The following is a 27,562-nucleotide window of genomic DNA, read 5'->3' as shown; positions in this document are numbered from 1 at the left end:
CCATTTAGATGACTTGTAATGGGACAAGTCTTGACCTTCACTTGCAGTCAGGTATTAAACAGGTATAACAATATTGGGGACACCTGGATGGCTTATTCAGTCAGTGTTTGACTCTTGATTTCTGCTCAGATCATGATCCGAGGATTGTGAGATCAAGCCTTGTTGGCCTCTGTGCTCAGCGGGGAGTTAGCTTGAGATCCTTTCCCTCTGCCTCTCACCCTGCTCTTAACTCTCTCCCTCTCTAAAATACATACATAAATCTTTAAAAAATTAAATAGGTATAACAGTATCAAATGAGGTAATATGTGAAAATGCTAATCAGTGAAGATAGTATTTTGGAAGGTGTTTGAGGAAGTGTGTAAACTGTGATGCTTTATTATGGTGGAAGCGATCATTTTATTACAGTTTGTCTTTGCAACGCATGAACCTTTGGAGATGAGCAGTATATCCCCATCTCACCTTCGTCACTGCTGCTGCTTGGTCACCTGTTTGTGGCTGTGCGCACTGGCTGATGCGAGCATGCCAACTCCTCCACTCTTTGCATTTCACTTTCTAAGCAAAGAAATTATTCTGTTACTGTATAGCTTCTGTACTAGACCACAAAATTATTATTGTGAGATCTTTCCTAACAAGAACGATTTAAAAATTAAATACTCAGTTTTCACTCATGGAGCATATCCATAACTATAAAAGTCACTAATTGATGACAATGATCTGCTTACATTGGTAGTTCCTACACAGACTATTTTTTTTAAGTTTTTTAAAAAAAAATTTATTTAATTTATTTGAGAGAGAGAACATGAACAGGGGAGAGGGGAAGAAAGAGAGGGAGAAGCAGCCTCTCTGCTGATCAGGGAGCTGGATGCAGAGCTCAGTCCCAGGACCCCAGTATCATAACGTGAGCCGAAGGCAGACATTCATCTGGCTGAGCCCCCCAGGTGCCCACCTCTACAGAGACTATTAGCCAGACCTTCACTTTTACCTCATTATTCCATTATAACCTTCTATTTTTAGTTTGTTTTGGAATTGCATGTTTTTTACTTTCTTTTCATATTTATTTCCTTTTATGTCTACCTTTTTATTTTTAAGACCTTTTCAACAGTATTTCTTTTTTAAAAGATTTTATTTATTTATTTGACAGAGAGAAATCACAAGTAGATGGAGAGGCAGGCAGAGAGAGAGAGAGGGAAGCAGGCTCCCTGCTGAGCAGAGAGCCCGATGCGGGCCTCGATCCCAGGACCCTGAGATCATGACCTGAGCCGAAGGCAGCGGCTTAACCCACTGAGCCACCCAGGCGCCCAACAGTATTTCTTTTTTACTTGCCTTATCCTTCTGTTTACTCTCAAGCAACAGGTGATTCTATTCTACCAGGAAATTGAGTGACTATTCTAGGACTCTGTCTTCTTTTTTTTTTTTTTAAAGATTTTATTTATTTATTTGAGAAGGAGACAGTGAGAGAGAATTTGAGCGAGGAGAAGGTCAGAGGGAGAAGCAGACTCCCCATGGAGCTGGGAGCCCGATGTGGGACTCGATCCTGGGACTCCAGGATCATGACCTGAGCCGAATGCAGTCGTCCAACCAACTGAGCTACCCTGTCTTCTAAGATGTGGCCAGACTTCTAGGGATGGTTATTTTACATAACATAAGCCTTAATGAATGAGATGATAAAATTTAAGGCTAGTTGGTTTTATTTTAGATAGGATAAGATACATTGCAGGTGCCAGGCGATATTTTATTTGGGAATTCTGTGTGTGATTTATAAGAATTACTTCCCTTTTTTCACTTTGTTTAAAAAAAAACAAAACTTAATTCAGGGGCCCGTGGCAGGCACAGTAGGTTAAGCGTCCCAACTCTTGGTTTCAGTTCAGGTCATGATCTCTGATGGTTGTAAGATGGAGCCCCGCATGGGGCTTCGTACTCAGTGAAGAGTTTGCTAAAGCTTTTCCCTTCCTCTGCCCCTCCCTGGGGTCATGCTCTTCCTCTTTCTCTCTCAAATAAATATGTCTTAAAAAAAGTAGTAATTCAGAATGTTAGTTCAAGGATGACACGTAATTATGATATTTTGAGTATATTTTAATCATAGTACTTATATAATGTTTTGAATTTTTATGCCTTTCAGACTATTCAAATAAAGCTCATGTGTTGTAGTTTCTTCTTGCTCTGGGTTTTCACATTGTGAAAACTATCAGTGACCTAAATGTTAAGTACTGTTTCATATAACTTGTTCAGTTTTGAAAATATGTATGAAAAAATATATATATATATTTTAAAGATTTTATTTATTTATTTATTTTAGGTAGAGCTAGAGTGAGCAAGCGAGAGAGAGACAGAGAGAGAGCACAAGCAGGCGCAAGGGGCAGAGGGAGAGGGAGAAGCAGGCTCTCCATGAGCAGGGAACCCGATGGGGGGCTCAGTCCTAGGACCCTGGGATCATGACCCGACTGGAAGGTAGATGCTTAACCAACTGAGCCACCCAGGTGCCCCCTCATTCAGTTACATTTTTATGATGTGTATACTGGGTCATGACTTATCATGATATTTTTTATTACTATGCATTGTGGTCAGGATGTCACATCACTTTCTCCTACCTTTTGTATACTTAAACAATCCCATAGACATAGGGGTCAGCACAGACAGAAGGTGGAAGAGTCATTGGGTCTGGTAGGTCTGTTCAAGCCCTAGATCACACAGACAGATCTTAGGCACACCTCCTAAGTATAGACAGTTAAGATTCAGAGTTTGGAAGCAGAGTGTCAACAAAAGTGGTCATGGTGAACAGGGAAGCAACAGGTGACCTCCGGTCCTGGGGCAGAGGATGTTTGTTTTCTTGTCTGTCTGTTTGTTTGTTTATTTCTAGATTTGTATAGTTCTTGACTGGAACCAGAGTGGTGGTGCTAGAATCAATGGAAAGCTCAGACTTAACAGCTGTTTGCCTTCAGAAATTAATCATTCAGTTAAAAAAATTGTTTTTTATTAGATTTTTTTCTTTTATTCTGGTGGCACTTTTTTTTTTTTTTAAAGATTTTATTTATTTATTTGGCAGACAGAGATCACAAATAAGCAGAGAGGCAGGCAGAGAGAGAAGAGGGAAGCAGGCTCCCCGCTAAGCAGAGAGCCCAATGCAGGGCTCGATCCCAGGACCCTGAGATCATGACCTGAGTGGAAGGCAGAGGCTTAACCCACTGAGCCACCCAGGTGCCCTATTCTGGTGGCTTTTAAAGGTTCTTATTATTCATATCATGTTCTTCTTTGTATTAAAAAAAATCCAAAAGTGGACAAAATACTTTTATAGTAAGAGCTCCAATCATTCTGGTGAAGTTTCCTCATACTTTCTGTAGCTTGTATGAAATTCTGTTTCTTCCCATTTGAATGTTTAGTTGGTAGTTTAGATTAGTTTTCATTTAAAATACTGTTTATTAAAGTTTTTAAAAACTTATTTGAGAGAGCAAGTGAGAGAGAGAGAACACACACGCACATGCACCAAGAGGGGGGCAAAAGGAGAGGACCCCAGGATCCTGACTGAAGACCTCACTGAAGAGACTGAGCTGTCCAGGCACCCCTAAAAATACTGTTTTTTATGTGATAGTGTAGGAAAGGCACAGTAGTAGTAAATAATTCACAGAAATTAACTTTGTTTAGACTCTGAGATGCTGTTAATGGGCTATGTATGTTTTGCAGCAATTTTAGCTTTTTTTTTTATTCTTTGAATAGAATAATGTTAAAAAGTAGCTTGCATCATTCTTTGACTGCTTATTAATTTGAAAATGTGAGGCAATGAAGCAAAAAACTATATTTTAGTTTAAAAGTTGCAACTGTAGTTTTAAGTTTTTAGATTTTTTTAAAAGATTTTATTTATTTATTTAACAGAGATCACAAGTAGGCAGAGAGGCAGGCAGAGAGAGAGAGGGAGGGGGAAGCAGGCCTCCTGCTGAGCAGAGAGCCTGATGCAGGGCTTGATCCCAGGACCCTGAGATTATGACCTGAGCTGAAGGCAAAGGCTTAACCCACTGAGCCACCCAGGCACCCCATAGATTTTTAAAAAAATATATTTTGTTTATGCGAGAGACACAGGGATCATGAGCAGGGGGGAGGGGAGGGGTAGATGGAGAAGCAGACTCCCCACTGAGCAGAGAGCCTAATGTGGGGTTCCATCCCAGCCCCCTGGGATTGTGACCTGAGTCAAAGGCAGACGCTTAATCGACTGAGCCACCCAGGTACCCCAAGTCTTTAGATTTTATCAGTATCAGAGTTTTGGGACAGTCAAAATATGAAAACTAATCAATGTATATAACTATCGACTACTGTAAAATCAGCTTATAAACAGTTGAGAATTGATTATTATATCACTATAATTTTTTTTTCCATTTCATAGAATAGTAAATGTCCTGAGGGAACAAAACCCATGTTAATATTTGCTGGTGATGATTTTGATGTAACAGAAGACTACAGAAGGCTAAAAAGTCTTCTTATTGGTAAGCATTTTAATACTTACTATCCTTAGGGTAACTGAGTTGGGCAGTCTAGGACATCATTGGTGACACTTGGCCACTTCACTGTAGGTACACAGCTTTTTCTTTTTGATCTTTCTTTTTTCCCTCCTTTTCACTTTTTTATTCCCCACTAGCAGGGGAGAGGTTAAGGATGCTCTATTGCATAAATCATTATAATTTTTTGATGCTATAGTAACTTCCGTATCAGCCTATTTATAAAGTATTTTATAAATCATAAAAGGCTTATAACTTTCCTGTCATTATGGCATCATTAAATTTAGAAAATTGAAAAGTTTAATTTTGAAGGTTGTTACACCTTGGGGTGCCTGGGTGGCTCAGTGTGTTAAGTCTCTGCCTTCAGCTCAGGTCATGATCTCAGGGTCCTGGGATCAAGCCCTGCATCAGCAGGGAGCCTGCTTCCCCCTCTCTGCCTGCTGCTCTGCTTACTTGTGATCTCTCTCTCTGTCAAATAAATAAAATCTTTAAAAAAAAAAATGGTTACACCTCATCCACTTTGAACTCAAAAACCTCTTAATTTTTCTTAGGCTGGTATGCAGGGCTTTTTACACTATAACCCCTTATAATTTGGTTTATTTTGTTTTTTATCTCTTCCAATTTTCCTCCTTTTTCCATTAAAAAAGTGGTTTATTAAAAATATATTGTGTCCTATTGTCTTTTCTGATTTCATTTTTACTTACCTAGTTTCTTTCGTTCTTGCAAATTTCAGATCAAGTTTCTTTCTGAGGAAACCTTTAGTGACTTCCCAGCTCCTTTGATCTCATTTTCATTGTCATCCTAAAGTGCCAAGCATGTACTGGGTACTTTATATGTATTGCTTTATTCTCACGACCTTGTGAAGTTGTCTTACAGATGACTCATTCTTAGTGAAGTATATTAGTTCCTAGTGATTTATGTAATGACTACTTCTTTTCCTGTGTGTTCACGAGTTACCTTCTTAAAACTCAGTGTACAGTTATTGTCATCTGGGATTAACATTAAATTTACCTATTTTATTATTTATTTATTATTATTATTTTTTAAGATTTTATTTATTTATTTGACAGAGATCACAAGTAGGCAGAGTCAGGCAGAGAGAGAGGAGGAAGCAGGCTCCCTGCTGAGCCGAGAGCCCGATGCGGGACTCGATCCAAGGATCCTGGGATCATGACCCGAGCCGAAGGCAGAGGCTTTAATCCACTGAGCCACCCAGGCGCCCCATAAATTTACCTATTTTAAATCACTTTCTCTTACCCTTTTTTTTTTTTTTTAAAGATTTTATTTATTTACTTGACAGAGATCACAAGTAGGCAGAGAGGCAGGCAGAGAGAGAGGAAGGGAAGCAGGCTCCCCGCTGAGCAGAGAGCCGGATATGGGGCTCAATCCCAGGACCCTGGATCACGACCTGAGCCAAAGGCAGAGGCCCCAACCCACTGAGCCACCCAGGCACCCCTTTCTTCCCTTTTCTGAAAAGCTGGCATTATTGTTCTCTGTAATTTCTTTTTAAAAATTTTTTAAAGGGTGCCTGGGTGGCTCAGTGGGTTAAAGCCTCTGCCTTCGGCTCAGGTCATGATCCCAGAGTCCTGGGATCGAGCACCGCATCAGGCTCTCTGCTCAGCGGGGAGCCTGCTTCCCCCTCTCTCTGTCTGTCTGCTCTCTGCCTACTTGTTTTTTTTTTTTTTTTTTTTTTTAAGATTTTATTTATTTATCAGAGAGAGCGAGCGAGAGCGAGCACAGGCAGACAGACTGGAAGGCAGAGTCAGAGGGAGAAGCAGGCTCCCTGCAGAGCAAGGAGCCCGATGTGGGACTCGATCCCAGGACGCTGGGATCATGACCTGAGCCGAAGGCAGCTGCTTAACCAACTGAGCCACCCAGGCGTCCCATGCTCTCTGCCTACTTGTGATCTCTGTCTGCCAAGTAAATAAATAAAAAAATCTTAAAAAAAAAATTTTTTTTAAGATTTTATTTATTAGAGAGAGAGAGAGCATGAGATGGGGGAGGGTCAGAAGGGGAAAGCAGACTCCTCACTGAGCAGGGAGCCAATGCCGGGCTACATAACTGACTGAGCCACCCAGGTTACGCTTCCTGCACCATTCTTACAAGCTTTGCTTTAGTTTTTTAGTTGCCCTTCTTTTGGATTTTTATATACTTTGCCCTAGATCACTTTTGGAAAGTTGATGGAGTATATGTTATAAGTAAATAAATAATAATAATAAATAAGAGATATATATATTATATATTAAGATATATTTTATTGACAATAATTATAAGTATTATATAATTATATATAATTATATTAGATATAATAATACAAATAATAATTCATTCAAATCTGAGCCAGTGCTTGGGTCATGATCTCAGAGTCTCTGTATTGAGCCCTGTGTTAGGCTCTGTGCTCAGCTAGGAGTCTGCCTGAGGATTCTGTCTCTCCCTCTGCTCCTCCTCCGACTTGTGTTCTTTCTCTCTCTAAAATAAATAAATCTTAAAAAACAGAACAAAAATAAATCTGAGCCAACTGAAAAACATTTGTGGGCAGACACATTACTTTCATTTTTCTTGTGATTATTTATGGGCTTATTGTTGGGATTGCAATTTTCAAAACTTTTCATTTCTCTTATTAATAATGGCTATTTTGGGAACACTTGGCTGGGTTATTTGCAGTAGAGCATCAGACTCTTGATCTCAGGGTCATGAGTTCAAGCCTCATGTTGAATGTAGGAATTACTTTTAGAAAATGACTATTTTTTAGGGGTGCCTGTGTGGCTTAGTTAAGTGGCTGCCTTCAGCTCTAGTTGTGATCCGGGGGTCCTGGGATGGAGCCCTGTGTCAGGCTTCCTGCTCAGCGGGGAGCCTGCTTCTCCTCCTCCCTCTGCTTGCCTCTCTGCCTACTTGTACTCTCTCTCTGTCAAACAAATAAAATCTTTTTAAAAAATGGCTATTTTGGGGCGCCTGGGTGGCTCAGTGGGTTAAGCCACTGCCTTCGGCTCAGGTCATGATCTCAGGGTCCTGGGATTGAGTCCCGCATGGGGCTCTCTGCTTAGCAGGGAGCCTGCTTTTCTCTCTCTCTCTCTCTGCTTGCCTCTCCATCTACTTGTGATCTCTGTCAAAAAAAAAAAAAATAAAAAATAAAAAATGGCTATTTTTTAAAGAATGAAGTACCGCTGTTACCTGGTCAGTCCTTACTAGAGCTCTTGAGTTTAGTGATAGTCCATTTTACAGGTGAAATGGAAGCTTAGAGAAGTTAAGAGCTATTAAGTAGGTGAGCCAAAATGAAACCAAAGTCAGCTTTTCCGCCTCTGCCATCTGTCAGGGCCATGCTGAACAATTGACTTGTTGCAGTTTTTGCTATTCTTACCTGAATTTTTCATGAATTAAAAAAAAAAGAAACGGGTGCCTGCGTGGCTCAGTGGGTTAAGCCTCTGCCTTCCGCTCAGGTCATGATCCCAGAGTCCTGGGATCGAGCCCCACATCAGGCTCTTTGCTCCGCGGGGAGCCTGCTTCCTCCTCTCTCTCTGCCTGCCTTTCTGCCTACTTGTGAGCTCTGTCTGTCAAATAAATAAATAAAATCTTTTAAAATTTCATGAAAAACAATGACTAACATTTTCCTTCTTTCAATATTATACACCCCAAAATTTCAAGGGTGGCTTTTAGCCAAGATTTCTTGTTCTTGTACTCCATTGGCCCAGGTTTTCTGCCTTTTTTAGTTCTTCTGTATAATTATTAATCATCAGTATATATTTATTAAAACAGAGAAGGCTTTCATTTGGTTTTAAGTGGTTTTTTGTTTGTTTTTTTAAAGTGGTTTTCATAAAAGCTTTATTATTTCATGCTTCCACTAGATGGCAGGAATAACCACATAATGCAGTGGTGAGGGGAAGAGAGTGAAAACCAAAAAAGAATCTCAGGAAGAAAGGTGGAGGAATGAAGTGAGATTGTCAGGCCCCAAGGGAAGTTGAGTTTTTAACATAAATACAAAGTAAGACCAGCTGCACACTCCTTGGTGTATGTTTTGTGTTCATATGAAATAAAGTAGAACAGTAGGGAAAGAGAATTTTATTAAGGGCTTGCTTCCTTTTAGGAAGGGTTTTTTTGTTTTGTTTTGTTTTGTTGTTTTTTGGTAATTGGCCAGAAAGAAAAGTTAACTTATTAACTTCTGTGTTTTTATGCCAGGTACCCATTTTGTTCATTCTGAATTTTGCTTCTGTTTTGCTTTCTTAAATATGGTGTAGATTTGAGTTATTCTTAATGGCCTTACTTTTCTTTATAGAAAATATATAAAGATCTATTTATAGATTTAAGGTATCCTAATTTTTTGGTTCCTTTTTAATATTACTATTTCTTACATACAAAGATGAGAGTAAATCAAGTAATAAGTTAGTTTTATTAAATGTTCCTTTAAAGTCTCTCTTAAAATTTAACTCCTTAAGTGGGTTACTTTTTCTTACTCTTTCTCTTTATCAGCCATCATTTAAATTTTTTTAACCTTTTTCGTTTTCTAATTCTTTTTTTTTTTTTTTTAAGATTTTATTTATTTATCAGAGAGAGAGAGAGGGAGAGAGCAAGCACAGGCAGACAGAATGGCAGGCAGAGGCAGAGGGAGAAGCAGGCTCCCTGCTGAGCAAGGAGCCCGATGTGGGACTCGATCCCAGGACGCTGGGATCATGACCTGAGCGGAAGGCAGCTGCTTAACCAACTGAGCCACCCAGGCATCCCTCGTTTTCTAATTCTTAACTCCACTTGAAAAATATATAATGATTAAAACAACTGCCATAGTTTAGGTCCGGTAATCTGCAGCCTTACAAAGGTGATCATATTAGTTTATTTGGACTGCTATAAAAAAGCATGCACTGGGTGGCTTAAAAACAGAACTTTATTTTCTCCCAGTTGTGGTGGCTGAAAGTCCAAGATCAGAATTTCTGATGAGGACTCTTACTGCCTTTTGCCAAGTGCTCACCTGGCTTTTCCTTCATGTCTGTGTGTGGGAGGAAGGGAAGAATGGAGGGTGTCCGCTTTGTACAGTTTCTTAAGGACACTATCCTGTGGGACCAGAACCTCAACCTTATGACCTGCCTCATTGAACCTTAATTTCTTCCTTAGAGGCCCAAATACAGCTTCATTAGGGGTTAGGACTTTAACATCTGAATTTGGCAGGAATTGGGGGATAGAAGGGGAAAACATTCAGTTTATTATGGTAATAGTATGAGATCATTTCTTTGTTTTGTTTTGTTTTTATAAGAATTGTATTTATTAGTATGAGATCATTTAATTCATTTTCCAGAGTAAAGAGCTAGTAAGTGGTAGAATCAGGATTGGATCTGTTCTCTTAACTCCAGGTCCCCTGATCTTTCCCATCAACACCCTGGTCAGCCTTCTGTGCCCTTTCTCAGTATATTTATTCATGGACATAGCCATGTTTGAGGCCTTATTTTTACTTGGAATTGATCCATTGAATAAAGGTCCAAGCTGAGGCTTTCCTTCTGACCATAACCAACTTAACTTCTACCCATATGCCCCCTTATTTTTTTTTTTTTAAAGATTTTATTTATTTATTTGAGAGAGAGACAGTGAGAGAGAACATGAGTGAGGAGAAGGTCAGAGAGAGAAGCAGACTCCCCGCAGAACTGGGAGCCCTATGCGGGACTTGATCCCGGGACTCCAGGATCATGACCCGAGCCGAAGGCAGTCGTCCAACCAACTGAGCCACCCAGGCGTCCCCCCCCCCTTATATTTAACCAGGCTTTTCATCTATATCCTTACTCCTTAATGTCTCTCTTTATCTCAGCCATCATTCTTGCCCATTTTACGGTCAGTCTTTTTGGTAGTGTGAGTTTCAACACATTTTAATTCATTGCCCCTTTGATGTTGCAGACTCCTCTTATACCTTCATTGCTCCATTCCTGGTATCAGTTGTTTCTCTAAGGAGTCCTGAACTTTTTTTTTTTTTTAAGATTTTACCTATTTATTTGACAGACAGAGATCACAAGCAGGCAGAGAGGCAGGCAGAGAGAGAGAGGAGGAAGCAGGCTTGATCCCAGGACCCTGGATCATGACCCGAGCCGGAGGCAGAGGCTTTAACCCACTGAGCCACCCAGGCGCCCCAGCCCTGAACTTTTTTAAATTGAGAAATTATTTTAGAAATCATAGTCTGAGTGCTAGGAACTGTTTCATGGTTGGCCATTGTTTGTAGGCTTTTTTAGTGAACAAAACTTTGAAATTTGTTTGTTCAGATAAAATGTATCCTGAGTTCATACTGAAACTTCTAATTCAAATTTAAGGACATTAGGATCTTAACTTCATTGACTTCACATATGATTCTTCTTTCATCCATGACAAAAATAAGGGTTTTCCATAATCCAAACAAGTATGTGTTTATTTTATACTGTACTAACCATACAGTAGTCTCAGAATAAAATACCAGTGTTACTACTGATAATATGAATATTGAGTGCATTGAAAGTTTTGTGGTTTTGTCTATAAAATATACCCTGTTGAGAATATGGTCAGGGGCACCTGGGTGGCTCAGTAGGTTAAACATTTGACTGTTGATTTTGATTTTGACTTGGGTCATGGTCTTGGGGTCATGAACTCGAGTTCTATGTTGAGTATGGAGCCTGCTTTGGATTCTCTCTCTGCCTCCCCTCCCTGCCCCCACTCTCACTCTTGCTCTTTATCCCTTAAAAAAAGAAAAGAAAAAGAATATGTGGTCAACTCACTCTGTGTGTGTGTGTGTGTTTTATGATAGATTTGTTTGTTTGTTTATAGACTGCAAGCATGGGGCGGGGGAGAGGGAGAGAGGATCTCAAGCAGACTTCACTAGTGTGGAGTCCAGCTTGGGGCTCCCAGGACCCTGAGATATGACCTGAACAGAAATTAAGAGTCAAATGCTAAACTGACTGAGCCACCTAGGTGCCCCCAAATCACTGTGTTTTGAAGTCACTTAAAATAGTTCTTTTCTGTATGATAATGCTCAGTACACAGGTTCATTTGATTTTTATTTTTAGGGATTACTTTAAATTTTTTTCATTTTAAATTATATTTTAAACAACTTTTGAGATAATTTTACATGTAAGCAAGTCTCCATTTTTTTTTCAGGGATTTAAAAAATTTCTTAAATTTTTAAAAATTAACATATTATGTACTGTTTGTTTCCGGAGTACAGGTCTGTGGCAAGTCTACCTACTTAAAGTTTTTAAAATTTGATGGATTTTGACATATAGATACACCTGTGAAAACACCACTGCAGTCAAGTTATAGAACCTATTACACCCCAAAATTAGCCTGTGTCCCTTTGCAGTCTATCCTATTTCTGTATTTTAAAAGTTTGCTTTCTGTCATTATGGATTATTTGCATTTTGTAGAACTTTAGATAAATCAAGCAGTAATGCTTTTGGTTTTGTTAAGATCATCTCATGTGCCACCAGTGGTATGACTACCACACTATGGGGAAAATAGCCTACTCGTGGATCTCAGTGGTTCTTTTCTGGTGTTAACAATTTATTATCTTTGCTCATATAATTGAGATTTCCATTAGAATTTCTTTCGTGTTGGCCTCTACATAAAACAAAGCTAATTTGATTTAATATTCAAAGTTTGAACAGCTATTTGGGCTGTGTGTGTGTGTGTGTGTTTAAGATTTTATTTATCTGAGAGAGTTCAGGGGGAGTAGTAGAGAGAGAAGGACAAACAGACTCCATGTTAGAGTGCGGAGCCCTATGCAGGACTTGATCCCACAACCCTAGGATTATGACCCAAGCTGAAACCAAGGGTCAGACACTTAACCAGCTAAGCCACCCAGGCACTCCTAAACAGCTGTTTTTATAGAAATTTGCCATCCTAAAAAAAAAAAAAAAAAAAAAAAAAAAACAATTTATGAGAGAGAGAAAAAGTATGTGGGGGCAGGGGCAGAGGGAAAGTGAGAGAGAAAATTTTTTTTAAGGTTTTATTTATTCATTTGACAGAGAGCACAAGCAGGGGGGAGCGGCAGGGAGAGGGAGAAGCAGACTCCTCACTGAGCAAGGAGCCTGATGTGGGACTCCATCCCAGGACCTTAGGATCATGATCTGAGCCGAAGGCAAACACTCAACGAACTGAGCCTCCCAGGTGTCCCTAGAGTGAGAATTTCAAAACTGAAAAACTACATGGGTCAGTGAACTAAATACAGAAATAAAGTCATGAGCTTACATGGTAGAGGGGTGGTGGGTCTTTCAGACATTCTCAGGGATTGGTTTTTGTGCCACCTGTTTATCTTTTTAGGTATGTATTGATTCAATATAGAGCATTTTACAGTCTGGCTTTCTGTAACTGAATTTAAAAGGATGTTAGTTTTTTGTTTTTTGTTTTTTTTAAACAACCTTGAATTTGTTTTCAGATTTCTTCAGAGGCCCCACAGTAGCAAATATCCGCCTGGCTGGTTTAGAGTATGTTCTGCACTTCACTGCACTGAATGGGAAGATTTATTTTCGGAGCTATAAGTAAGTACATTTTGTAGGATATTTTTTAATCCAGGGTTAGCATTTTAGTGTGACCTTTGTAGAGCTCAAACTTAGAATTGGTGTTTGGTCAAAAGTTTGTTTAGAGAGTTTGCAAACTCGTAGTGGCACAGCAGGTCTGTGCTGTTCCTCACATCTGTCATTCCCCTGCTCTCTTCTGCCTCTGAAACCCTGCTTTTCCAGGGCCCCAGAGCATCTGATGCGACACTCCTCTGAGCTTAGAACACTAATTCAGTCTTGACCCTACTTTATGCGGTATCTTTTTTTTTTTTTTTTTTTTAAAGATCTTTTATTTATTTGAGAGAGAGAGAGAGTGGGCGTAAGGGCAGAGGAAGGAGAGAAAGTTCCAAGCAGATGCCTCACGGAGCCTGACTCAGGACTTGATCCCATGAGCCATGAGATCACGACCTGAGCCAAAACCAGGAATTGGACATTTAACTAACTGAGCCATCCAGTTGCTCCCCCCGCCCCCCGCTTTTTAAAAAAAGATTTTATTTAGAGGGAGAGAACAAGCAGAGGAAGTGGCATGCAGGTGGGAAGGGAGAAGCAGGCTGCTGCCGAACAAGGAGCCCCATGCGGGGCTCCATCCCAGGACCCTGGCATCATGACCTGGGCTGAAGGCAGCTGCTTAAACCATGGGCCACCCAGGCATCCCCCCCGGCTCCTCCTTTTTCATGACTGGGTTTAGAGCGCGAAGACACAAGTCTTAGGCCAGCCAAAGCAAATCTCAAAACTCTGAATCTAAAAACTGGAGTCTGAAAGGAATGAGAAGATTCAGTGGCTAGATTCATTTTACTCTTTCTCCAGCTTAGACCTTCCAGCTCTTTTCTTACCACAGTATAAATGTAAATCCTAACACTGATTTTGTTTTCATTAAAAAGCTTAATGATAGGGCGCCTGGGTGGCTCAGTGGGTTAAGCCTCTGCCTTCAGCTCAGGTCATGATCTCAGGGTCCTGGGATCAAGTCCCACATTGGGCTCTCTGCCTGCTCAGCGGAGAGCCTGCTTCCTCTCTCTCTCTGCCTGCCTCTCTGCCTACTTGTGATCTCTTGTCTGTCAAATAAATAAATAAGATCTTTAAAAAAAAAAAAAAAAGCTTAATGATATGCTGCAATTGTCAAGCCTTTTGCAGTAATCATGAGATATATATATATCCGTGTGTGTGTGTATACATACATGTATATATATTTTTTTAAGTTTTTTTTGTTTTTTTTTAAATTTATTTGACAGAGAGATCACAAGTAGGCAGAGAGGCAAGCAGAGAGAGACGGGAGGAGGAGGCAGGCTCCCTGCTGAGCAGAGAGCCCGATGCTGGACTTGATCCCAGGACCCTGAGATCATGACCCGAGCCAAAGGCAGAGGCTTTAACCACTGAGCCACCCAGGCCTCCCCACATGTATATATTTTATTACATACATTCTTTTTTTTCTTTTTTTAAAAAGATTTTATTTATTTATTTGACAGACAGAAATCACAGGTAGGCAGAGAGGTAGGCGGGGGGTGGGGGGAAGCAGGTTCCCTGCTGAGCAGAGAGCCCGATGCGGGGCTCGATCCCAGGACCCTGGGATCATGACCTGAGCTGAAGGCAGAGGCTTTAACCCACTGAGCCACCCAGGCGCCCCCATACATTCTTTTTTAAAATAAAGCATTGGCACTGGCTGATCAAAGCCCACACTCACCTGGAGAATATATTAGTTCCCACAAAGTGCCTGCCTTTGTACATAGGTTGAGACTAACGTCTGTTTTTGAGTTACGGCATGGCAGTGCAGCCTGGAGCCACTGACTCTTCAGTGTTGACAGGGACTTCTTTGTGTTAGCTGTATGTGCAACCATTTGTGGTCTTCAGCATTTCTGAAGTTTTACATTTTTTTAATTAATTCTTTTTTTAAGGGGAGAGAGAGAGAGAGAGAGAGTATGTGCCCAGGTGCAGAGTTGGGGAGAGGCAGAGGGAGAGGGAGAGACAGAAAATTTCAAGTAGGCTCCCTGGTTAGCGCAGAGCCCCACATTAGCCAAATCTCACAATTCTGAGATCGTGATCCATGTTGAAATCAAGAGTCAGAGGCTTAACCAAGTTACCCAGGTGCCCTTACATTTTTTTTTCAGTGAACTCTACCAACAATGTCTGGCTCGAACCTATGACCCCGAAATCAAGAGTCTTGTGCTCTAAGCCAGCCAGGCCCCTAATTTTGTTCTTTTCTTCACAATGGAATACCTGGTTGACCAGCTTATGTTAATGACTGTCCAAATGAATTTAAATACTCACCTCTTCTCAATAATTCCCATCTTTGCCTCAACTGTATTGAATCAGAGATATTTCGTTCTTTTCACCATGATTGGTACCATCACTTCTCTTTGTTTATTTTCCTTTTGTTTAAATAATAATAATAATAATGGGCAAAATGCAGTAAAATAACCACATGATCGATACTCATTTTTATTTTTATTTATTTTTATTTTATATTTTTAAAGCAAGAGGGATTTTATAATCATTTCGAACTTGCTGAGATTGAAAGCCTTACGTCTGTTGTGAGTTTCTAAACTTAACTTTGGTGCCATGAAGAATATATAAAGTAGATGACTCCAATTTATAGAATTAGAAAGACAAATAATCAGTAACGTAAGAAAAATATATATTTTTTAACTTTTAATTTTTTATTTTTTATAAACATACAATACATTTTTATCCCCTGGGGTACAGGTCTGTGAATCGCCAGGTTTACACACTTCACAGCACTCACCACAGCACATACCCTCCCCAATGTCCATAATCCCACCCCCTTCTCCCAACCCCCCTTCCCCCAGCAACCCTCAGTTTGTTTTGTGAGATTAAGAGTCACTTATGGTTTGTCTCCCTCCCAATCCCATCTTGTTTCATCTATTCTTCTCCTACCACCTTAACCCTCCATGTTGCATCACCGCTTCCTCATATCAGGAAGAAAAATATTTTTGAAAACTTACTGTGATCAGCCCACCTGGAGATATAAAGGAGCTAAAAATATAAAGAGCAACATCTTTGAGAATGAGAAATGAATGACAGTAATCTAAACTCTTTCATTGTAAACAGTGTCAAAGAAAGTATTCACTTGTATCAAAACTTGTATTTAGTGAAAAGAAAGATTAATTTCTAAAGAAAGAAATGCAGAGAAAATAAAATGGACAGAAAATTAGCAAATCAGACTTCAGAACATGGATAAATTAAGCAGTGTAATTACACATATCTACCCGTCTACTTACTTTAAGAAGAATTGCAGGAATCATATTAGGTAAGCATGGCATGTCCCACAATGAAAAAAAAAGTGTGAGCTTTTGAGAGCAGAGACCCTAGTGTAAATTTAATCCCAGTTGTTTTATACAGGCCTAGTAATGCATGCTAGCTATTGATTTATAATAGAAAATGGACTGTGTGATTGAGAGCAAGCTGCTAGTGGGAAAAAACAAATCATCAAATGTAGATTAGCTTAGTCTGCAGAGGCTGTGCTGCCCTTGGGAGAGGAAGGAAGAATTGGTCCGAGGGTTGAGCGTTACCTCTAAGCCCATTAAGCTGGCTCTGGCTGCATGACCTAGGCAGGTCACTTCTTAGGGCCTCCGGTTTTCCTCTGCAAAAGGTAGTGAGTGATACCATTCATGTGATTCTGCGGTCCCTGAAAGATCAATATAAAGTAATATAAAGTAATTCCTTTATATAGGGGACAGGGGTTGTGGATAAAGGTGGGAAGATGCTGGAGAAGTGTGTCCCACTTAGTGTGGTTCCTTAGGCACTCTTGCAAGCTACACTTAGGTGTCCTGCCCTCTTCTTTTACTTGGAACCAGCCCTTAAGCGTTGGTAAAAGGTAATAGTTACCATTGGTGCACATTTGTGAAGTTAATAAGGTTAATCTTAGAAAATGGCTTTGAATTTTTTGGATGAAAGAAAGTGTAAACATGAAATTATATTAATATAACCTTTGATTTGACCTTTTGGGGGCAATAAATCATTGTTAATGACCTCTTCCCATGTATTGTATAATAATTCCTCATATGTGAGTGACCATTTATATTCCCTGGAGAATTTTATTCACTATAAAGCCAAAGCCATGCATATAAAACAGGAAATTTTTAGTAACTGCCACATTTGCCTTTGCCATGACATTGGTTAGGTTCTATGGGGAGAAATATGCAAAACAAGGAAGTATTAGCATACCTTAAAAAGCAAACAGCATTGTAAGCCAGGAGATTAAGTAATGAAAAATAGAACATCAGCAGAAGAGAGGGATATGGAAGGGATAAAAATAGGGAAATTACAACTTGAACAAGAGTGGTAATGGCAGTCTTCCTCCAGGAATAGGCAAATAATGTTTTATTTTTATTGATTAATTGACTGATTTTATTTATTAGAGTGTGCACAAGCAGGAGGAGAGAGAGGGAGAGGCAGGCTCCCCAGCGAGCAGAGAACCCAATGTGGGGCTCGATCCCGGGACCACAGGACCACGATCTGAGCTGAAGGCAGAAGCTTAACGGACTGAGCCACCCAGGCACCCTGCAAATATTGTAAAATGTATGGGAATTACCCATCGACATAGCTAATAGCCTGAGCCCATTTGAGAAGGAAAGAGTTGGGGTGTCTTTCATCCCTGTACCATAGAGCCTTGCAGAATTGAATGTCTCTTTTGATTTAGAGCTTACAGGGAGACAAAACAAAACAAAGCTTGAGGTTAGGATCCGAGATGGAGATTGATAGGCATGTGATGTAACAGTTCTGGGTGTAGGCTGGAGACATGATGGCCTAGAAATGAAATGTCTATTTAAAAAAAAAAATAGCAGTGTATATGGTGGGATGGGGGTGAAGGAAAGGGTTTTTTTTTTTTTTTTTTTTTTTTTAAGATTTTATTTATTTATTTGACAGACAGAGATCACAAGTAGGCAGAGGCAGGCAGAGAGAAAGAAGGGAAGCAGGCTCCCCGCTGAGCAGAGAGCCCGATGCGGGGCTCGATCCCAGGACACCAGGATCATGACCTGAGCTGAAGGCAGAGGATTTAACCCACTGAGCCACTCAGGTGCCCAAGGAAAGGGTTTTAATCTTCTTATTTATTTATTTATTTATTTTTAAAGATTCTACTTATTTATTTGACAGAGATCACAATTAGGCAGAGAAGCAGGCAGGGGACAGGGCAGGGGAAGCAGCAGGGGAAGCAGGCTCTTTGTTGAGCAGAGAGCCTGGTGTGGTGCTGGATTCCAGAACCCTGAGATCATGACCTGAGCTGAAGGAAGAGTCTTAGCCAACTGAGCCACCCAGGTGCCCCTTAATTTTGTTTTTAATGAGTCAGTGTCAATCTCTTCTTTTTGCTTAGTGTGATCACAAAAATCATTTGTAAGTTCTTTTTTTTTTTTTTTTTTTTTTTTTAAAGATTTTATTTATTCATTTTACAGAGAGAGATCACAAGTAGACTGAGAGGTAGGCAGAGAGAGAGAGAGAGAGAAGCAGGCTCCCTGCTGAGCAGAGAGCCCGATGCGGGACTCGATCCCAGGACCCTGGGATCATGACCTGAGCCGAAGGCAGCGGCTTAACCCACTGAGCCACCCAGGCGCCCCATTTGTAAGTTCTTTATTAATACATTCCCTCTGAGGAAAAGTAAACAGATGGTTTTTTAAAAAAGATTAATAATAATTTTAGATTCTAAATTAGGAAATCAAAGAAAAACTTAAACAATTCATGGAAACCAATGAGAATGAAGACACATTGGTCCCAAAACCTAAGGGATACAGCAAATGTGGTCCTCAGGGGAAATACGCCTCACTCAGAAAAATTTTAAAATCCAGAATACACCATATCTCTTTATACCTCAAAGAACTGGAAAGTCAACAACAAATTAAGCCAACCTCACACACAAGAAGGGAAATAATCAAAATTGGAAGAGATCAATGAGATAGAAATTAGAAATACAGTAGGACACATCAATGAAATTAGAAGCTGGTTTTTTGAAAGAATCAATAAGATCAATAAACCACTGACCAAACTAATCCAAAAGAAATGGGAGAGGGCCCAAATTAATCAAATTATGAATGAAAGGGGAGAGATCATGACTAATACCTAGGAAATGGAAACAATCATCAGAAATTATTATCAACAGTTATATGCCAATAGGTTAAGCAACCTAGAAGAAATGGATGCATTCCTAGAAACCTCTAAACTTCCAAAACTGAATCAGGAAGAAATTGACAACCCGAATAGACAATATCTAGTATCGAGATTGAAGCAGTGATCAAAAACTTCCAAAAAACAGGAGCCCAGATCTGACGAATTCCCTGGAGAATTCTTCCAACATTCAGAGAAGAAATAATACCTATTCTTCTGAAGCTGTTTCCAAAAATAGAAACAGAAGGGAAACTTCCAGACCCTTTCTGTAAAGCCTGCATTACCCTGATCCCCAGACCAGGCAAAGACCCCATCAAAAAGGAAGAATTTCAGACCAATATCCTGATGAATATGGATGCCAGGATTCTCAACAAGATCCTAGCTAATAGGATCCAACAGTACATTAAAAAGATTATCCACCATGACCAGGTGGGATTTGTCCCTGGGATGCAAAGGTGGTTCAACATTTGCAAATCAATCGATGTGATAGAACAAGTCAATAAGAGAAGAGAGAAAAACTATCTGGTCTTCTCAATTGATGCAGAAAAACCACTGGACAAGTTACAGCATCTGTTCCTGATTAAAACACTTCAAAGTACAGGGATAGAGGGAACATTCCTCAACTTCATAAAGTCTATGAAAAACCCACAGTGAGTATCATCCTCAATGGGGAAAAGCTGACAGTCTTCCCTTTGAGATCAGGAACACGACAAGGATGTCCACTTTCGCCACTGTTGATCAACATAGTACTGGAAGTCCTAACAACAGCAGACAACAAAAAGAAATAAGAGGTACTCAGGTTGGCAAAGAAGTCAAATTCTCTCTCTTCGAAGATGACATGATACTTTATATGGAAAACCCAAAAGACTCAACCCCCAAACTACTAGAACTCATACTATAATTCAGTAATGTGGCAGGATACAAAATAAATGTACAGAAATCCCTTGCTTTCTTATATACTAACAACGAAAATATACGAAAGGAAATCAGAGAATCGATTCTATCTACTGTAGCACCAAGAACCATAAGATATGTGGGAATAAATCTAACCAAAGAGGTAAAGGATCTGTACCTGAGGAACTACAGAACACTCATGAAAGAAATTGAAGAAGACGCAAAAACATGGAAGAGCATTCCATGCTTGTGGATTGGAAGAATAAACATTGTTAAAATGTCTATACTGCCTAGAGCCATCTATACTTTCAATGCCATCCCGATAAAAATTCCACAGGCATTTTTCAAAGAGCTGGAACAAACAGTCCAAAAATTTGTATGGAACCAGAAGAGACCCCGAATTGCTAAGGAAATGTTGAAAAAGAAAAACAAAGCTGGGGGCATCATGTTGCCTGATTTCAAACTTTACCACAAAGCTGTGATCACTAAGCATGGTACTGGCACAAAAATAGACAGATATGGACCCTCAACTCTATGGTCAAATAATGTTCGACTAAGTGGGAAAAATAACCAGTGGAAAAAAGACAGTCTTTTCAGTAAATGGTGCTGGGAAAATTGGGCAGCTATGTATAGAAGAATGAAACTTGACTATTCTCTTACACCATAGCTTACAAAGATAAACTCGAAATGGATAATAGACCTCAACATGAGGCAGGAATCTATCAAACTTCTAGAGGAGAACATAGGCAGTAACCTCTTCAACATCAGCCACAGTAACTTCTTTTAAGATGTGACCCCAAAGGCAAAGGAAACAAAAGCGACAACTTTTGGGACTTGACCAAGATCAGGGTTGCCTGGGTGGCTCTTTGGGTTGGGCCTCTGCCTTTTGCTCAGGTCATGATCTCCGAGTCCTGGGATCAAGCCCCGCACCGGGCTCTCTGCTCAGCATGGAGCCTGCTTCCCCATCTCTTTCTGCCTGCCTCTCTGCCTATTTGTGATCTCTCTCTGTGTGTCAAATAAATAAAATCTTTAAAAAAAAAAAAAAAAAGATTAGAACCTTCTTCACAGCAAAGGAAACAGTCAGCAAAACAAAGAGGCAACCTACAGAATAGAAGATACTCGCAAGTGACACTACAAAGAGCTGATATCCAAGATCTATAAGAAACTCCTCAGACTCAATACACACAAGACAGATAATCATGTCAAAAAATGGGCAGAAGACATGAACATGTATGTCTCCAAAGAAGACATACAAATGGCTAACAGACACATGAAAAATAGCCATCAGGAAGATTCCAATCAAAACCACATTGAGGGGGTGCCTGGGTGGTTCAGAGGGCTGAGCCTCTGCCTTCAGCTCAGGTCATTGTCTTGGTGCCCTGGGATTAAGCCCCGCATGGGGCTCTCTGCTTAGTGGGGAGCCTGCTTCCCTCTCTCTGCCTGCTTGTGATCTCTCTCTGTGTCAAATAAATAAATAAAATCTTTAAAAAAACACACACATTGAGATACCACCTTACACCAGTTAGAATTAACAAAATTAACAAGGCAGTAAACAACAAGTGTTGGAGAGGATGTGGAGAAAGGGGAACCTTCTTACACTGTTAGTGGAAGTGCAAGTTGGTGCAGCCACTTCGGAAAACAGTATGGAGATTCCTTAAATTCAAAATAGAGTTACTCTGTGACCCTGCAATTGCAGTACTATTTACCCCAAAGATACAGATGTAGTGAAAAGAAGGGCCATCTGTGTCCACATAGCATCAATGGCCACAGTTGCCAAACTGGAGAGAGCCAAGATGCCCTTCAAGAGGTGAATGGATAAAGATGAGGTCCATATATACAATGGAATATTACACCTCCACCAGAATGGATGAATACCCAACTTTTTTATCAACATGGATGGGACCAGAGATTAGGCTGAGTAAAATAAGCAGAGAAAGTCAATTACCATTTGGTTTCACTTATTTGTGTTGCATAAGCAATAACACAGAGGACATTGGGGGTTAGAGAGGAGAAGTGAGTTGGGGGAAATCGGGGAGATGAAGCATGAGAAACTGTGGACGCTGAGAAACAAACTGAGGGGAGGGGGAGTGGTGGGATAGGTGAGCCTAGTGGTGGGTATTAAGGAGGGCACGTATTGCATGGGACACTGGGTGTGGTACATAAACAATGAATCTTGGAACACTGAAAAAAATTACAAAGAAATTCAAGGAAGTTTGGCAAAATTGTAAAAAAAAAAAATAAACTAAGAATGCTCAAAATGATAATACTTTTAGATTTTAAATTTCACTGTTAAAAGTTTAATAAAGAAAATGAATTATAGGTCTGTCACCAGAAACCATACATAGAAAACTGAAAATTGGAGAAAATTTTCTTATGTTTCTGTCAATTTGATCTGCCAGTGAAGTAATTCAGGCAAGATCATTTACACAGGGGCACCTGGGTGGCTCATTCAGTTAAGCGTCTGGCCTTCAGTTCAGGTCATGATCTCTGAGTCTTGGGACTGAGTCCCATGTTGGGCTACCTGCTCAGTGGGGAGTCTGCTTCTCCCTCTCCCTCCATCCTGCACCCCCACCCCCCACCCCAGCTTATGCTCTCTCGCTCGCTGTCAAATAAATAAAATCTTTTAAAAAGATCATCTACACAGACAGTATGGCATTGTAACTTAATTCTTTGGTAAATAACAGCATATGTAGATATATGTACCATAGATACACACACATACACGATATATATATGCAGTTATTTGGAAATAATCTTAATTATATACTCAAAAAATTACTTTGGTAGGAGGATACTTGCATAGATTAAAAGGTACTTGGGTAATCCTAATCCATTAGGCATGCCATGAGCTGTCTAGATCTACAACTTTTCCATTTAGCTTAACATAAGCATTTTAAGTGGTAGAAACACTTTTAGTCGGCTATTTTTATATGTAGAGTTTCCCTGATTTCTTTAGTAGTCTATTGGACACAAGATGTTAATCAAGATACTAATCTTGTTATGAGTTCAGCTTTATAAATGTCATTTATTTGGAGGTATTGAATATGTGGATGCAAAAGAAATAAGCAGCAGAGTCAAATGATCACTGCTGCCATATGCCTTCAGTCAGCTTTTAGGGAAGAAACCCTGATATTACCAACTTCATCTTCTTTTCCCCCCTGTGGGCCTGAGACTGGTATACTCTCAACGCTCTTCTCCTGGAACCACTGTGAAGAGAGTGGGCTCAGCACCCTTGTTTTGGCTTATTTCTCCTCTGCTTGCTCTCTTCAAGTCCCATACTAATACTCATGTGATCTTTTATTGTTAGTAGATCTTTTTTATTGTTCAACATGTCTGCTTTTTATATATCCTAGGTTGGTGTTTGTTTTGTTTTGTTTTTGCCTTGTTCAGTTTGGTGTAAATAAATGTGTCTGGTACAGCGTATCTATCATTAAGACTCTCCTTAGAGCCACTAGATGCACCTCCCACGGGGAGACCGTCTGCATGTGATGCCCAAAAGGCTGTTAATGAGCTTTTGCACACTCACTTCTGCTTTCTGGAGTTGGTTGTTCTTAGGTATTCCTTATTGTGCTTGTACTCTTACGTTCTGTCTCTTCTCATGTCATTTGTTGCCTCTCTCATATACTACCTTTGGTGTGAAAAGTTTGATCTTACTTTTTTTTTTTTTTTGAAAAGTTTGATCTTTTATAAACATTGTTATTTATTTAATTCTTTTATTCTATGTAGAGATCTGCCCACTATAACAAATTTGAGTTAGCACAAGTAATCTTCAGGTCTTTGAGCTGTTCTTGTGGTATCATCCACAAAAAGAATTTGTTAGTCTCCTCTCTGTCTTTGTTGCTCATCTGTTTCCAGATCCAGAACTATTTTGATATTTGGAATCTAGAAGGTTGTGGTTTTGTTATATTAGGGTTTTAAAGTTTATTCCAATCTATATAGATCAGTATGTGTCTATACTATACTCAGAAGTGGATTCTTAATGGGTCTTAGAGAAATAAGAATTTGTTAATCATGTAAATGTAATGCTTCAAAGGCCCAATTGAAATTGTTTTTATAATTCTATAAATTTATAAATAAGATGAAGAAGTCAAATCAAAGGATTCCATTTCTGGGGCACCTGGATGGCTCAGCTAAGCATCTGCCTTCAGCTCAGGTCATGATCCCAGGGTCCTGGGATCAAGCCCTGCATTGTCAGGCTCCCTGCTCAGGAGGGACCCTCCTTGCCTGTGCCCCAGCTTGTACTCTTCTCTCTCAAAGCCTCCCCCCTTTTTTTGAAATTTTATTTATTTATTTATTTGTTTGTTTATTTATTTGATAGAGATCACCAGTAGGCAGAGAGAGAGGGAAGCAGACTCCCTGCTGAGCAGAGAGAATGATGTGGGGCTCAATCCCAGGACCCTGAGATCATGACCTGAGCTGAAGGCAGAGGCTTAACCCACTGAGCCACCCAGGCGCCCCTTTTCTTCTCTCTCAAATAAATAAAATCTTTTAAAAGGGGGGGGGGGTTAATTTCTAGAAGAATTGCCTCTCTCACTTCCTGTTTCTCAATAATATTATGTTTTTTTTTTTTTTAAAGATTTTATTTATTTATTTGACAGAGAGAAATTACAAGTACACTGAGAGGCAGGCAGAGAGAGAGAAGGAAGCAGGCTCCCTGCTGAGCAGAGAGCCCGATGTGGGACTCGATCCCAGGACCCTGAGATCATGACCTGAGCCGAAGGCAGCAGCTTAACCCACTGAGCCACCCAGGCGCCCTTATGTTTTGTTTTGTTTTAAGATTTTATTTAGGTGAAAGAGAGAGAGCATGAGTAGGGGGTGGGTTAGAAGGGAAGGGAGAAGCAGACTCCTCACTGAGCAGAGAGCCAGATGAAGGGCTTCATCCCAGGATCCTGAGATCATGACCTGAGCTGAAGGCAGACACTTAACTGACGGAGCTACCCAGGTGCCCAACCATGTAGTATTCTTTTGTTTTCGATTTTTAAAAACCAGCAAACCAAAGAATATACTTGGCCTAAATGCAGAAAGTATTTAAGAAGCTTAACCACCTAAAGGCTGTCATTTTATGAACTGTAATTCTCTTGAACAAAAATATTTGAGGGGATAGGATTTCCATCAAAGTCAAAGCAACATTTCTTTTTTTCCTGCTTCATAAAGGTTGCTGTTGAAGAAATCTGGTTGCAGAACACCAAGGATTGAGTTGGAAGAGATGGGACCCTCATTGGATCTGGTTCTGAGGAGGACACATCTGGCATCAGATGATCTTTATAAATTATCTATGAAAATGCCAAAAGCCCTCAAGGTTTGTAACTTGCAGATTGGTGCCATATTTATTTGTATATTCCACTCTTCTTTCCAGAAGGGTTTGCAACATAGGACACTAAAGAACATATGGAAAGAGATCAATAATATAGATAAAATTAGACTCTAAGAAAAAAGAAAAGGAGGAAGAAGGAAATAAGGCAACCATAAAGGGTAATAAAAGATTGTAGAAATCACACATCAACTATGGCTAAGAGCTTTTTTGGTAGCCAAGACTGCTGGTTTTCAGTGAGAAAGAAAATTGGGGTATTGTAGAGATTGGGGATTTAGAGTACAGGATGTGTATGTAACCCATACTTGCATAAAACCTATTTTGATTTTTGAATGGTTTTAAAAAACAAGTAGAAGTGGCATCTCTGGAATGCTAGTAAAAATTAAATGATAGTCACAATTCCTCAAGCTAAACACAAGAAATTATCTCAGTGCATGATAATGGTTAGCATAGTCTATAGTGTTGCTTTTTGAAGTGTGATCTGACAGTTTACCTGGGAATTGTTAGAAATGCTAAATCTCAGGTCTCACTCAGATGTGTTGAATTATAATATGCATTTTCACAAGATTCCCAAGTGATTTGAATGTACTTAAGTTTGAGAAGAAAAGTCTATAGGGTTATAGATTATATCAAATAGGTGATCACTAATGGGAATTGTTAGTGAAATAGTGTACACTACATTATTACCAGTTTATACACTAGATAGCATTATGTATATAATGAACATATATAATTATGTGTTTATATATATATATATATTCTTGTTTCATAGCCAAAGAAAAAGAAAAATGTCTCCCAGGATACTTTTGGTACAACTTATGGAAGGATTCATATGCAGAAGCAAGACCTAAGCAAACTACAAACCAGGAAGATGAAAGGGTTGAAGAAGCGACCTGCAGAAAGGATAACAGAGGACCAGGAGAAAAAATCAAAGAGAATTAAAAAAAACTGATGGAATTTAGCCAGTGACTATAATGTTATTGTAGTCTGTTTACTTAAGAGAATTATCAATCATCAGTCATTTGTAAGTTTCTTAAAAGATTTTATTAAATGTTTTTATAGTATGATAATTTACCTAAACTATATATTATATACATTATGAACACTAATCTACTGGTATTACGTTGAATTAAGCCTCTTTGTTTCTTCATTTTGTTTTGTTTTTTAAAGATTTATTTATTTGACAGAGAGAGACAGCCAGAGAGGGAACACAAGCAGGGGGAGTGGAAGAGGGAGAAGCAGGCTCACTGAGCAGAGAGGCCAATGCAGGGCTCAATCCCAGGATTCTGGGATCATGACCTGAGCCGAAGGCAGACACTTAACAACTGAGCCCCCCAGCTGCCCCGAAATTAAGTCTCTTTGAGATATATCCTGGTGGGTCATTTTCTCTCTATGTTACGGTATTCCCTCTGCCACAACCTCCACCCCCCAACAAGTCTCATTGAGTTGGTAGGTGAGGAGGGATCTCCAGAACAACCAGACTTCTGGGTTAAGCTTTCAATAAAGGAAGAAAGCCATGGAAAGTAGAAATGGTCCAAAGGAACTATATAAACACTTACTATGAGTTAGCTGGAAAGTTAACCCCATCTCCCAAAACATACCTACAACCTGACTTTTGTTTTTCACTCTCCTGTTATGCTGCCTGAAATTCTTCCAGTTAGAGATTTATTTGAGATTTTTAACTTTGTGTCTTAAAACATTTCTCTTGGGGCGCCTGGGTGGCTCAGTGGGTTAGGCCGCTGCCTTCGGCTCGGGTCATGATCTCAGGGTCCTGGGATCGAGCCCCGCATCGGGCTCTCTGCTCGGCGGGGAGCCTGCTTCCTCCTCTCTGCCTGCTTGTGATCTCTCTCTGTCAAATAAACAAATAAAATCTTTAAAAACAAAAACAAAAAAAACAATTTCTCTTAAGAGCATGTCCACTAATTTTCTCCCACCTCCACCTCCCCCAAAACCCACTGATATTCATGGTCATACACTGAAGAATGTGCCTCTGAAGAAGTCCAGCAGAGAAGATACAGCACACTGTGGAGCAAAACAAATTGGTTACTAGCAGACTGAGGAGGGCACGAAGAACAGTTTTCACTTCAACCTCATCAGCCCTGGCCCTGTGACACAGCTCTCCGCCAAGAGAAACTTACAGCCTGCAGTTTCCCCAGGGAGGGCAGGGAGAAGGTGTGAGGGAACGCATGGCTCCCCTAGCCCTGCAGGATGCTGTCGGAGAGAGCCTTTTCTAGTCCCACCCAGAATACTGAGATGTACTGCGCAGCCGA

The 27,562-nt window shown here is 39.9% G+C and overlaps 1 protein-coding gene across 3 annotated transcripts in view; it reads left to right on the top strand.

The window, feature by feature from the left end:
* RPF2 (ribosome production factor 2 homolog) overlaps positions 1–26,421 on the top strand; it is a 44,248-nt gene extending 17,827 nt beyond the window's left edge. For all 3 annotated transcript variants that reach the window (XM_059176845.1, XM_059176847.1, XM_059176846.1), the window contains exons 7-10: positions 4,373–4,472; positions 12,856–12,958; positions 25,136–25,280; positions 26,065–26,421. In XM_059176845.1, coding sequence (XP_059032828.1) covers positions 4,373–4,472; positions 12,856–12,958; positions 25,136–25,280; positions 26,065–26,244 — 528 coding nt within the window. In that variant the 3' untranslated portion in view covers positions 26,245–26,421. The remainder of the gene's footprint in view (positions 1–4,372; positions 4,473–12,855; positions 12,959–25,135; positions 25,281–26,064) is intronic.
* The last annotated feature ends 1,141 nt before the right edge of the window (positions 26,422–27,562 follow it).

The sequence above is a fragment of the Mustela lutreola genome, chromosome 6, assembly GCF_030435805.1.
Source record: "Mustela lutreola isolate mMusLut2 chromosome 6, mMusLut2.pri, whole genome shotgun sequence".
Taxonomy (NCBI): Eukaryota; Metazoa; Chordata; class Mammalia; order Carnivora; family Mustelidae; genus Mustela; species Mustela lutreola.
This window is presented reverse-complemented; position numbering and strand designations above follow the sequence as displayed.